Below are 13,266 nucleotides of genomic sequence, written 5' to 3'. Positions count from 1 at the left end.
GACATTAAACCACTACATGTCCTGAAAAGAACAGAGAAAGGACACTTCATGTGATCTTGTAGTTCAGCATCGCTCTGACTGCTAAACTGAGTGCTTTTCTGTACAGGAATTAGCTTTATTGAATTTTTTAAAGCAGTAATGGAAAACCTAGTCAGCAAACAATTCCGAGATATATACTACTTACCTATAAAATAGGACTTAATCAAATTGCTGCCAAACCAAAAGTAGCTTTTTACCCTGTCTCGGATTGTGCCAGGAGACTGTTGGCCCAGGGTTCTGACTGTGCCGCCTGAGACCCTGAGCAGCCTGGGCTCCAGGCAGCCCTGACTGCGCGCCTGCCCCTGTCCTGCTGCTGCCATCCTGCTTGGCAAGCAGAATTGCTGTGCTGCAGGAAGCACTTCTGTATCGGTGACCCTTCCCCGCTTCTCTTCTCGAACTTCATCTTCTGGGTTTGTCTCCGCATTTGTCATATCATCAACACACACACACGGACATGCATTTTTAAGTGATTTCATGCGAGTTTTTTTTTTAAAGATTTATTTATTTATTTGAAAGTCAGAGTTACACAGAGAGGAGAGAGAGAGACAGAGAAGAGAGAGAGAGAGAGAGAGAGAGAGAGAGAGAGAGAGAGAGAGAGAGAGAGAGGTGTCTTCCAAGCGATGGTTACTCCCCAGTTGGCCACAATGGCTGGAGCTGCGCCAATCTGAAGCCAGGAGCTTCTGGGTCTCCCACACAGATGCAGGGGCCCAAAGACTTGGACCATCTTCTACTGCTTTCCCAGGCCACAGCAGAGAGCTGGATTGAAAGTGGAGCAGCCGGGTTTTGAACCAGCGCCCATATGGGATGCCAGCCCTTCAGGCCAGGGTGTTAACCCACTGCACCACAGTGCCGGCCCCCTTGCGAGTTTTTTGTTTCACTACTTCTTAATCCCTACTTTGTAAAAACATAAGACTGACCTTTTGAAAATGCACAGTTAGAATATATTATGGGAAATGCGCCACCAAGAAATTCATTTACTCAGATGGAATTGAGGAAACGATTATTTGAATGTGTATAGCTTTATGGATTCTCCAGCTTTCACTGTAGTGACAGAGTTTAACATAGACAATACGAGAATACCCAGGTGGAGTGGCCACGTGTCCTGGATCAGCCAGGATGGAGCTGGTATGAACTACTACCTCAGCATGGTTATGAATAACATGCACTCTCGCCCCCCGAGGATCTCAGGTGGAGCAAAACATGGCGCTTAATGAAGGCTAGAAAGGGAAAAGGCAGAGGGAGCCCATTGAAGAGGATATTCACTCTGGAGTCCGGATGCATTTCCTCCCAGCCTTTCTTCTCAGCTGGAATTTTAAACACAACTCTGACAGTGGGCACTTCGTTCAGCCACAGTTGGCGTGACCCTGCTCGTATTCCCTGCTGTAGCTTTTAGTGACTACAAACTTGCTGCTTTTCAGAAGTTTGTTCCATTGTTGGACTTGAGACTTTCCACTGTGCTGTTTGCTGTCAGCTGGCCACGTGACAGTTTTTCGTGAGAATTATCAAGCTTGTTAAAGAAATCCATAGAGTCCAACGTTTATATTTTCCATGAAGTTTTGTCTCGGTGCTGTTGGGACCGTGACCTCCCCTAGCGTGCCAGCTTCCACGTCCGCTGCAGAACCCCTCGTGGAGCACGGCACTTCCGCCCGCGTCCGGCACGTGTTCAGCACGGGTGTCCTCGTGCCTCCTCAGGTGGATTCTGGATCGATGGGCATCTGGGTTTAGGATCAGCTTCAGGTTAAGATAGACCCACCGTTCCCATTCCTCAGACACAGTGTGCTGTAACTTCTTGCCTATTATGTGGCTTTTGATTTCACACAAAGGGAAATGATTTCTTTCAAAATACTTTCTTTAAAGTCCCTCTAAGTAGGGCCTTGGAGATTTTTGGCAGAGTTTGGTAGGTAATGCTGAGGTGAAATGTTTTTTATTATATTTGAAACTAAATGAACAATGCATGTATTTCCAGAAGGTTTAGTTTATTTTTCTTTTGTTACCATTTTGTGGTTTTTAGTTTTTTCTTTTTCTTTTATTTATTTTTTAATTTCTGTGTTCTGGCCATACCCAGGAGATTCGTCTGCTTTTGATTTCTCCCTTAAAAGTTACATGGTAAATTTTCTTTCTCATTCTTCTGAGATGGAAAAACTCAAAGGTTATACAGATGTAAACACGTTTACAATGCTCATCCTATTGCTTGTTATTTATTGCAGTCTGAGGCCAGACTAAAAAGGTGACAGTTACTCGGCTCCTTTATGTCCTTGTTGATAAATGACTATCAAGGGCAGGTGATGAGATGGCTGTCCCACTTGGTACAAGTTTTAGCCACATTCATACCCCTAACAAACCATTCTCCAGTGTGCAGGAAACAGCTGAGATAGCCAATGACTAATGTAACATTTACATGGTGGGCGTAGAAGAAGTTTGGGGACCGAGAACCTTACCGGGTATAGACTGTGTTAAGTACCCTCGGAAGCATGGAGAGCCTGAGCTGAGATGTGCTACAAGCATAAGTGCAGATTGCAAAGATTTGGGACAAAAGAAGAATGTTAACATCTCACTGATAATGTTTTTATATTGATGCCATGTTGAAATGGGTTAAATGAAATCTGTTGTTAGAATTAATCTAACCTATTTATTTCTGCTTTTTTAATGTGACTTAGAAAAATTAAAATTATATATGTGGTTATGTTATATTTCTGTTAGATCATGCTAATGTGGGCAAATATGTGAATATCATTTTTAAATTATTCTTACCTGTTTTTATTAATGAAATCTTAGATAACAAATTCTATCTCCTTATATGCCTGAAATACTGCCCCTTGTTCAGAGTTTCAGATTTAAAAATTGTTACAGATTCTATAGTCTACTTTTTATGTATCATACCAGTGCAGACTGGTTGTTATGAATCAGTGTTTGATATGTTTTATGATCAGTTGAAGCTGTTTAATAAAAATAAGTTAGATTTATACATACTTTTATTAAGTGGATTTATACATTTTTTTTTCAAAAGTAAGAGATCAGAATGACCAAATTTAATGTCAACTATATTTCTAAGAATGAAGGGACTTAAACCTGATTTCATGAAAGCTGGAAAAAAAAGTGACCTACCAGTAACTTTTAATCCTGAATAATCTATGACTATCCTTAGCACAGTTCCCAGCACCATTTCTAAAAATGCTAAATTTTACTAAGGAAATAGTACATTAAAAAATGTAGCTTTGACAAAGTTGGTATGACTGAAGGTGAAGCATGCATGTGGTGGAGGAGGAAACGTGGAGTTTGGGTTGATGAGGAGAGGAGTCGCCTCACTGGAGAAGAGCTCCTTGGAGCAGTACTCTGAGAGTGGGCTTAACCTCTCCCTCCCTAACCTGCACTTCCACCCTGCAGCTGTGTGTGACCGTGCTCTTGCTTCTGCACACATCGCTGGGAGACGGGTGCCTTACATCACCCAGCTGTCACCCTGCAGTTCTGGAGGTGAGGTGGTCTCACTGGGGTGACATCAGAGAACGGATTCCTTCCTGAGGCTGCGAGGCGTGACCAGGCGCCTTGCCTTTCCCAGATCCCACAGGCCTCCGTGTGCTGTGGACCACAGCCCCTTTCATTCTTCAAAGCCAGCAGTGGCCAGGCAGGTCCTTCTCAGGTGGCCGCAATATGAGCCACCTTTGCCTTCACAAGCCCCCTTGGGATAATCTCCCAGCTCAAGATGGGAAACTTAATCACTTAATTGATTGAATCGTGTCTGCAAGGTCCCTTGGCCATTAAGGGAACATACCCATTGGTTCTGGGGATTAGGACATGGCCACTTCCAGGGGGCATGGTTCTGCCTATCTGAGATTTGTTTATCTTAAAGAACACAAAGAAATCCTCTTGCCTCTGTTTCCTGTTGGGCCCAAAGCACCAACAAGGCCTTCTTTATCCTCTCTCCCCAGCAAAAGATGTGTTTAAAGATTATTATGTCTTTGGTATCTTAATTAGCATTTTCTTTGACACAAACATCTTTCTTTATAAAAATACTTGAAAATGCAACTTTGTTCCAGAATAAAATCATTATTAAGGGAATTTTATACAAGCAGACTTTAATATTAAACTTTGTCATTTGTGGGCCATAAAATTGCAGTGCTCATGTTAGCACCGGCCCTTCTTTTGGATCTACTGTCAAGGAAGGGAAATAGTAGCAGACATTGAGCAAATAGATTTGAAAAAGACAGTCGGAAGATTTTAGGACCAAACAGTTTCCTGGAGTCTGAACTGAGATTTGTGAAGCTCAGTCTCTGATTTTCTCACTGTTAGCTATAAATCCTTGGCTGTTTAACCTCAATGTGACTTGGTTCCTTCCAAATGAAGCCAATAGATACATCCTGTCTTGCCCCACGGTTCTATATAAGAAGTCAAACAAGTATGTACGGTGTGCATGTGGGTGGGCAGATACCAATAGTTACAGTGCTAAACTCAAAACCTAGGTAATTAATCTCCACATTAATTAATAGTAACCCAGCTATTAAGTCATAATTTATTAATTTAAGCCGTCGTAGACTGTGTGAGTACAGTTTATAATGCTTCTAAAAGTGTGATATAAAAACTCATCACTGTCTGTGACCTTTCTTGCCAGGCTTAGTTTTCCCGTCAGAGAACGTGTGGGGACCTGGAAGCTGGCTTCTCGGGCAGATGCTGCTGTGGGTGACAGCTTGAGGTGTCAGAGAGGCTGTAACATGTTAATATCCCAAATTGTTTCTGAAAAACATATTTCCATGGGTAATCTTAGCAAATTCATACGTTCCTTAAGAGAGTATTAACTAAAATTAGCCATAGTATTTCATTACAGACGACACACACATTTTAAAATCGTTATCAGCTGAGCATTGTGCTTTCTATTGTATTTGTGGTGATATCACAGTTGTGGGCTGAAACAATCCCTTGAAATCCTCCAAACACCACTGAGCCATAAAATCATTTAGAATGCGGAGTAATCTGATCCTTCAAAATGATGGATTTGTCTCGTGTGATGTTTTCATTGAACAGTGCACACTGTTTATCTCTGTTGTGTGTATACAGAAATGCTCATGGTTTTAAGCAGCAAGGCTTCAGTAAAAATCAAGGGTCCGGGGTTAGTTCTACAGTGGAATGTTCCAACAGAGCGAGAGGGACAAGGCCACCACTCCTTAGATATAAGTAACTGGAGAAATTATTTGCAAAATTATAGTTGCAGAGTGGGAAAAAAAAGACAAAACACCTGGAATAAAGCTGATTAGATGCTTTATGAAATAGTCATGGGAATATAAAATAACCCCTGCTGACTGTGAAGTCAGTGGGTGTGACCAGAGGGAGTGTCGAGGGAAGTTGTCTCCTGATCTCCCTGCTTAATAAAGTAAACCTGCACTCTTAGATTTGTAGCACCTACCAGGGACAAATAAATTGATTCTAACTCAATGTAGTTACCTTATTCCCATTGCCTGTTGACTGTTCCTTTTCTTCTCTATATGTGGAAATCACTAATACGTTTAACAGTAAACGTAGACATCAGATGTGTCACTTACGCAGGTTCGGGTTACGATTTTCTGAAGCTCCACTGGACTGATTTTTACTCTAAGTAAGATGGCACTGAAGAAAAGTCATAACTGACAGACTGCTTTAGTGCTTTTTCATTTGCTGGGAAGGACACGAGTGCTCTTCCCTTCTGCACCCAGCACCTACAGAATCGTATGTCAAGGCTACTGTGCACAGAGCAGTGAGTGGTGACAGGAGCGACAGGCCAAGTGGGCTGAAGAGATCCCGACTTCTAACAAACCTCATTATGCAGTGATCGAACCTGAATGTCAGATCTCATGTAGCAGTCACTGGGGAATAATAGATTTTAGATGTCAGGGAATCCATCTAATTACGTTTTTTATATTACATAGGGACATGTACATTAGCAGCATGAATTAAGAAAGAAAGGCAGCACATTAACAACAACAACAACAAAAAAAAAAAAAAAGGTGCCAATTCTTGGTTGAATAGTTTGACCCGAGAAACTCTATACCTTAATTTTGGTCTGGCCTCACATGCTCTGTATTTTATTTTGGTATTGTTATTATTGTTCTTAATTAAACTGTTGTTATTATTACAGCTCCTTATTCTTTTATTGGGTTTAATTTCCCTTTATGAAATATGCATGAACCAAATGTGACTTTGGGAGAGTATTGCTGAGTTGCTGCTGACGTCAGTTTCCTACTGTGGTATTTTTTCTCTGTTTACCAGCGATCAGTATTCAATGTAACGATGTGCATGTTCTCCCCCTTCTCCCGCTGCATGCAGGGATTCGGGTTCGTAACTTTCGAGAATAGTGCTGATGCAGACAGGGCCAGGGAGAAATTGCACGGCACCGTGGTAGAGGGCCGTAAAATCGAGGTGCATGTCTTCAATAATTCAATTTCTGGTTTATATTTTATTTCTTTGTTTTTGTATTGCTTCACTTACTTCCCATCTGGAGCCCTGTCTCTGTGTGCGTGTGTTTCTGTGCTCTTCACCTTCTTGCATTAAAATGTATCAAAGTAGCACTGCTGTCCGCCTTCCCCTGCCCTCTGGTCGTGTGGGGCTTTAATTTCTGTGTGTGTGTGTGCGCGCGCACGCGCACGTGTATTTGTTCTTCACTTACTTTTTTTCCTCCACCAAAATGTTCATCCTTCTGCTCTCTTGATTTTTTTCCTTTGCATCAGTTTGCAAGACTCTGAATTCCTGTGGTCAGGCCTAAAGAAAACTAACTTTTACAATGTCTGAAAACCTATCCAATTGGTAACACTGGGCTCCGTAATGAGTCCAGGGACCAGCCCATCCCCTGTTCCTCTCCGGAGACCAGTTCGCCTCCATGTGTGTGTGACAGGCGCAGAATGGAGATGATCAAGATTGTGGGGGGAGGAAAGAATCGAGAACTCAGTTGCTTTCCAGTATCATCTGGAAACCAGGGCTCCAGCAGTGGGTTCTGCAGCCCATAAAGGAAGTCCTCGGGCAGAGGGCTGCTGCCTGGCTGGCCAAAGCGCCGTGACTACGTTCCAGCAGCCCCTGGGCTCACCAGCCCTTCTTGGTAACGCAGTGAAGGTTAACTGGCTCCTTTCCCCTTTCCCAATTTTTAAAAGTATTAAATATGAAAGCCACTGTTTTGAGTAAGATGTCTGCATATTTTGCTTTCTCCCCCCTTTCCAATGGTGTAGATTTAGGGCCCTTCACTTGACTCCCTCTTTCCATGGTAACTATACACAGCGCTGGCGCTGGTGCCCGTTGGCGGTAAGTGAAACCGAAGCACTAGAGAAGAAGCTTTTAAAAATGTAATTACAAAACAATTAAGAAAGAAAAAGTCCATCTGCCATCTCACATTAACACTACAGAATGTGATTTGACTTGTTCCTCTTCCTTTTCCTCCCCCTTTTATTTCCAATGCTGTTGATAATGCCGCCTGGACTTTGGATGTACATATTGTTTTGTAGCAGTCTGAGCTGTCTGATTACTGACTCCATGGTGATTTGCCCCCTTGCACATCTTACTCAGAGTTACTGAACTCCAGTTTGGCTGGTTTTATTAATGCACTCCCTGCCCTCCCCTGCCCTCCCGCCTCTGTTTGTAGCCCTGACTGTTCTTCCTTTGCGCTTGGGGGCTCCTTCTTGCCCGTGACTCGCGACCTGCTCCCCTTCTCTTCTCCCTCCCTACCTTCGGAGTCTTTACCCAGATCCATGCCCTGCCCCTCTCCGTGCCCCTCCTTCCCCACCCTCCCTGTCACACGCAGCCCTGGGTCTCCTTCGCTGACTGGTGGTTTCTGATTCGGTTCTGGCCATTTCCCCCTTAAGTGCTTGGTTGCTTTCTGCTCTAGCAGCTGCTACAAGCTCTCGCTCCATTCTGGTCCTCGTCTGTGACACCCTCGCTCTTCACTTCTCCCTTCTTTCCAAAATTGATTCTGTTTTCTTCTTCCTTTTATTTGTGTGTGTGAGTGTTTTAACCGCATGCTCTCAGTCTCATCATTGTTGTATCCCATTCTTTCTTTCTAAATGTGAAATGTTTGTTTCATTTGCGGGTCAAACTAGAGTAAATGGAGTTTCAAGCGCTGTCCTCACCAAGCAGGAGGACTGTGCTAATCTTAAAAGGCACACTCAGAGATTTTCCAGTTCCACTTCTGCCTGAAGTTGGTCTTTCCCTATCACTATGCAAATTTACCACCATGAAAATTCCAAGAGGCAAAATATTGTTGTGGTTCCCTCACACTCGGTGTGCTTTATGATCACGCTCTGTGGTGAGGCTTTGCCCCTCCTAGCGCTCTGCTGCCCTACTGCGAGGGCCATTCCCCCCTCCTCTCCTCAGCAGCGCCAGCTTAGTCCTGAGCGTGCTTCACTTAAGCAGTCCTGGAATGAGGGTGGAGGCTGCCAGAGCATGAAATAAATAGGCACCTTATTTTCTCCTTCCTGTAAGTGCCTATTTGAAAGGCCCTCTGAAAATTTTATTCTTTCTAGATCATGTAGTCTGGAAAGTTCAGGATGGGCCTGAAGACTGCCGGCATGAGTCTGGGTTTCTGCATCTGTTTGCTGACCCCAGACAGTAAAATCTCAGGCGTCAAAAATGCTGAGCGTGAAGACAGGTGAACCCATCAGACCTGTCATTTTCCTGCCGGCCTACTTTACGATACTGTGGCAAGCCTCTGTTTATTAATGAACTTCCAAGTTCATTTTCCTGTACAGTTGTTTACCATTTTTTCCCATGTGTTCCTTAATGCAGACGCTTTTCAATTTAAGACATCTCCCAAGAATGTGCACATGTTTTTCTGTGGAGCACTGGGAGGTTAGTGATAGTCTTCCATCTGGAGACCAAGAAACTGCATTTTACTCTTGTTAGCCTCATTTAATGAGCACTTTAATTAAAGTACTATGTATTAATATTGTATATTATCATATTAATTATTTAAATCAATGCTCTCAGAAGTTTATGATTTAAACTAAGTACTGTGTTGTTGGATGAGCAACTCCACATTCCCTAACGTCGTCTTCTGCTTGCCTGCCCCTTCTTCCTACTTGCTGCCTGCAGGTGAATAATGCTACAGCACGCGTAATGACCAACAAGAAGATGGTCACACCATATGCAAACGGTAAGACTGCAGATCGTCCTCCTAAGGAGAGCTTTTCCATTCGCCTGTGAACATCTGAGCTGCTAAGAATCTCTTTCAGCTGCGAGACAGCTTGTTTAGCTTACAGTGAAGTAGGCTGTTTACCAAGCAGAGTAATTATCTTTACAGATTCACTTTTCCATCAGAGTAGAGCTAAAGTTTTGAGTAATTAAGGTGCTGCCTGTGAAATTCATCTTCAGGTTTGACTGTGCCATTTGAGGTTGCACGTTAACTTAGATTAGGCCCTAATTAGAACACCCTCTTTTTTTTTTTGTTTTTAGGATGTATTTATTTATTTGAAAAGCAGCATATTAAAGACAGAGGTCTTCCATCTACTGGTTCACTCCCCAAATGGCTGCAATAAGCAGGGGTGGGCCAGGCTGAAGACAGGAGCCAGGAATTCCATCTGGCTCTCCCACAGGGATGGCAGGAGCCTGAGCACTCGGGCCGTCATCCCCTGCCTATGCAGGCGGATTATCAGGGAGCTGGGTCGGAAGCAGAGCAGCCAGGACTTGCACTGGCACTCTGACATGGGATGCCAGCATCCCACTGTGGCACAGCACTAGCCCCATTGAACACCCTCCTTTCAAGTGCTGTCATTCTTTGTGCTGAGTTAGGCTTGTCCATGATACCCTGGATGCCACCAGCTCTCACTTGCGCTACTGATTCCTCTTCATCTGGTCGTGAGTGGAGTAATTTCAAAGGATAAATAGTATTTATAACTCTGAATCCCTTCCTCTTCTCTTTAAAAAAAAAATTGCTTTATTTGAAAGGCAGAGTTAGAGGGAGAGACAGAGAGAGAGAGGAACCCTGCATCCACTGGTTCACTTCCCAAATGGCCACAATGGCTGGGGCTGGGCCAGGCCAAAGCCAGAAGCTCCATCTGAGTCTCCCACATGGATGCAGAGGCCCAGGGACTTGGACCATCTTCCACTGCTTTCCCAGGTACATTAGCTAAGCCTGGAACTTGAACCCATATGGGACACCAGCATCACAGAGGGTGGCTTCACCTGCTACACCACAGCACTGGGCCCCCCCACCTTGCTCATCTTACAAGGCCCGGAGATAGCTGCCACAGGATGTTGTGTGTGTGTGTGTGTATTTCTATTTCATGTAAGTTTTACAAATGTTTATCCTTGAGAAGGAAAATTTTTATGAATAATTTGTCCTAATAAAAAGAGAGCTTTTATATCAGTCATCAAATTTAATATAAACTCCTGTTTCCTAAATGAGATGGGTCATTTTCCTGTGTAGCACAGCAGGTTTTGCAAATGGTGCTGTATGAAGCCAACGTGGGGAAGAGGAACCTGGGTGGGTAAGGACCCAGCTGAAGGTCTGCGCCTCTGCCTTGGCCCAAAAAATCTGAACCCTCTGGGACACTGTGTTGGTGCTGATATGTGCTACTAATAGCTTAACTCAAATAGAAATATAGCAGGACTGGGCACACCCCAATGGAGTTCTTATCTCCAGCCCAGCTTTTCACACAGCTGATGCAAATTTATCGGCATAAAGTGCATCCCCCCTGCCTGGCCTGTGATGTAGTCATGTGATACACCACCTCCCACTTCACCTCTTGTTTTCTCGATTTCACTGCTGTCACAGAAACACACTTGTACAATCTTGATAAAAACCCACTTAACAGAGGAGCAAGGAGAGGCACAGTACGCCAGATCTCCTTTAGGTTTAGGGAAAACTGTATGACAGGAAGAGCCGGAATTCGGAAGGCAGGAATTCTGATTCTAGATTGAATCTTCATTTTGTTTCGTATCGGTGGATGCATTTCTTCATCTGTCTAGGTCTGTTTTCACATCTGTAACGGCCACAACAGCGTTTCAGCACCAGGAAGCTCTTTAGAAATCATCAGAATGCAGCCCTTTAGACTGGTTATTTGGGAAATATGGCTTGGAAAGTATAGCCTTTCCCCGAGCTCACAGACGTGGTACCTGTCTTGTCTCCCTCTCTGGGTTTTTTTGAAGGTCAGATGACACCAGTGGAAATGCATTGAGGATTACATGAAACTAAAAATGCCCTGTTAATAACTATGAATGTGCATCCATTATATGGAGCTGCTTAGGAAATAATACCATTTGTATAAAAGAAAAATATTATTTTGAAACTATTATTCTGAACCAATATTTGAGCCTAGTATCAGAAGCAGAGTAGCTGAGATTTAACAGCTGCGCAACATGCGTACCCACACCTAATATTGAAGAAGCCGGCACTGTTGTGTCCAGCAGGGCCCCAAGAGCAGCGGGCAGGGCGGCTTCTGGTGAATTCTCAGCGTTTTCATTTATGTTGGCTGGAGTCACTTAACCTGTGTAGAAGCAGTGCAGAACATCCACACTCTTAGAATTCCAGAACTTGAACTCCAGTTTTGCCAGAATCTTACACTGAACAGTGAAGAGACCGCCGTCCTGATAGCATGAGTGAGAGACTGAGTTGATTCAGATCGAATATGTTTTCTCTTGAGTAATGTCTTTGCTTGTGGCCATTTAAATCCAATAATTTCAGTAGAATTGGCCTTTTCTTTTTGCCATTCAAATATGTATAGAGCAGAAGTGGCACTGTGTGAGGGGCTTAAGATAATACCTGGCCGGCGCCGCGGCTCACTAGGCTAATCCTCCGCCTAGCGGCGCCGGCACACCAGGTTCTAGTCCCGGTCGGGGCGCCAGATTCTGTCCCGGTTGCCCCTCTTCCAGGCCAGCCCTCTGCTGTGGCCAGGGAGTGCAGTGGAGGATGGCCCAGGTGCTTGGGCCCTGCACCCCATGGGAGACCAGGAAAAGCACCTGGCTCCTGGCTCCTGCCATCGGATCAGCGCGGTGCGCCGGCCGCAGTGCGCCAGCCGCGGCGGCCATTGGAGGGTGAACCAACGGCAAAAGGAAGACCTTTCTCTCTGTCTCTCTCTCTCTCACTGTCCACTCTGCCTGTCAAAAAAAAAAAAAAAAAAAAGATAATACCTAAAGCTCAACAAAAAGCCAGTCTTACAGGAAAATAATAATAGTGTGTGTTTGCTTATGAGACATAAAATTCAATAAATATTTATTGATGAGAATGTTCATCTGGAATTCTACACATTTACTACCAGTGAGCTGTATGTTTTTTCCTTCTTTTTTTTTTTTCTCTGTATTCCTTTAAATGTAAAAAAAAAAAAAAAAAAAAAAAAAACAGACAAAATACAGATGGCATCAACTACGTTTGGGAAAACGGAAATATTTAAGTTCCGTTTGGTAATGGTCTGCAGCATCGTTCTCACAGTGTGGTTAACGTCAGCGTGTCCCCTGCGAGTCAGAGCTTCAGGAGGTGTCGGACGTGGGGAATGCACCTTGAATTTTGTGTCTCTCCTTTTTCACCTGGTGAAACCCTGGTGGTAAATCCCAGTCAGTGGGGGCTTCCCTCTACCCACAATGCCAGCACAGTCTAAACAAACAGAGTCCAAGATGCAGGGCAAATTTGCAGTCAGTCACAGGGTGCCTTCTTCAGACAGCCGGAGTGTTAGAGGACGTAGGAAAGCAGAGTGCCTTGCCTAAACTGAGAAGCCCACAGGGTTCGTTCTGTGAGGGCGCTAGACCAAACGCCAGCGTTTCTCTGTGTTTCTGTGTCTTCCTCTCATCCCTCCCTGGTTCACCACCCCAGCCCCGCCCCATGACCAGCCTCTGTGCTGGTCCTGCAGTGCCCTCACCCTCTCCCCTGAACTTCAGCTGCTATCTGCAGCCAGCTGGGTCACAGCAGAAATGGGCCCTGATCACCCGAAGCGGCTCGGCGTGTGGGGGTCGCTCATGTCACAAAAGGCTCACTGTGGTCTCTTGCGTTTCAGGTTGGAAACTAAGCCCAGTGGTCGGCGCTGTCTACGGCCCCGAGTTGTATGCAGGTAGTATTGACGTTAATGTCTGCACTTGTACAGTTTAACAGCGTCTGCTGCTTTTTCCTTATAACCGTTTTGCATTTTTAATTTTTTATTGCAATCAGCATCAAGCTTCCAAGCAGATGTGTCCCTAGGCAACGAAGCAGCAGTGCCCCTCTCAGGACGAGGGGGCATCAACACTTACATTCCTCTAATCAGTAAGTACCCTATGTTGGCCTGGCATGGGTTTGTGCGTGAACAGTGAGTG

At 44.4% G+C, this 13,266-nt stretch overlaps 1 protein-coding gene and 1 long non-coding RNA gene across 51 annotated transcripts in view; one reads left to right on the top strand and one right to left on the bottom strand.

The window, feature by feature from the left end:
- Positions 1–13,266, top strand: part of RBFOX2 (RNA binding fox-1 homolog 2) — a 319,017-nt gene that overhangs the window by 283,516 nt on the left and 22,235 nt on the right. For 35 of the 50 annotated variants that reach the window (XR_011380267.1, XR_011380268.1, XM_051846012.2 and 32 more), the window contains 4 exons: positions 6,331–6,423; positions 9,079–9,139; positions 12,972–13,025; positions 13,124–13,216. Coding sequence is in view for 48 of the 50 variants with exons in the window: in XM_051846012.2 (XP_051701972.1) it covers positions 6,331–6,423; positions 9,079–9,139; positions 12,972–13,025; positions 13,124–13,216 (301 nt within the window). In the remaining 2 variants the exon portion in view is untranslated. Of the gene's footprint in view, positions 1–6,330; positions 6,424–9,078; positions 9,140–12,971; positions 13,026–13,123; positions 13,219–13,266 lie in introns of all 50 variants that reach the window. The other 15 variants (XM_070052861.1, XM_070052860.1, XM_070052859.1 and 12 more) reach the window with 3 other exon arrangements.
- On the bottom strand, positions 4,455–13,025 carry LOC138844429 (uncharacterized). Its single transcript, XR_011380272.1, has 2 exons — positions 12,115–13,025; positions 4,455–11,746 (listed from the first exon to the last, which is right to left on the bottom strand). It is a non-coding gene; the product is annotated as an uncharacterized lncRNA (long non-coding RNA).

This window comes from Oryctolagus cuniculus, chromosome 11 (genome assembly GCF_964237555.1).
Source record: "Oryctolagus cuniculus chromosome 11, mOryCun1.1, whole genome shotgun sequence".
Classification (NCBI taxonomy): domain Eukaryota; kingdom Metazoa; phylum Chordata; class Mammalia; order Lagomorpha; family Leporidae; genus Oryctolagus; species Oryctolagus cuniculus.
Note: the sequence above shows the minus strand (reverse complement) of the source record. Positions and strands in the feature narration are given on the sequence as shown.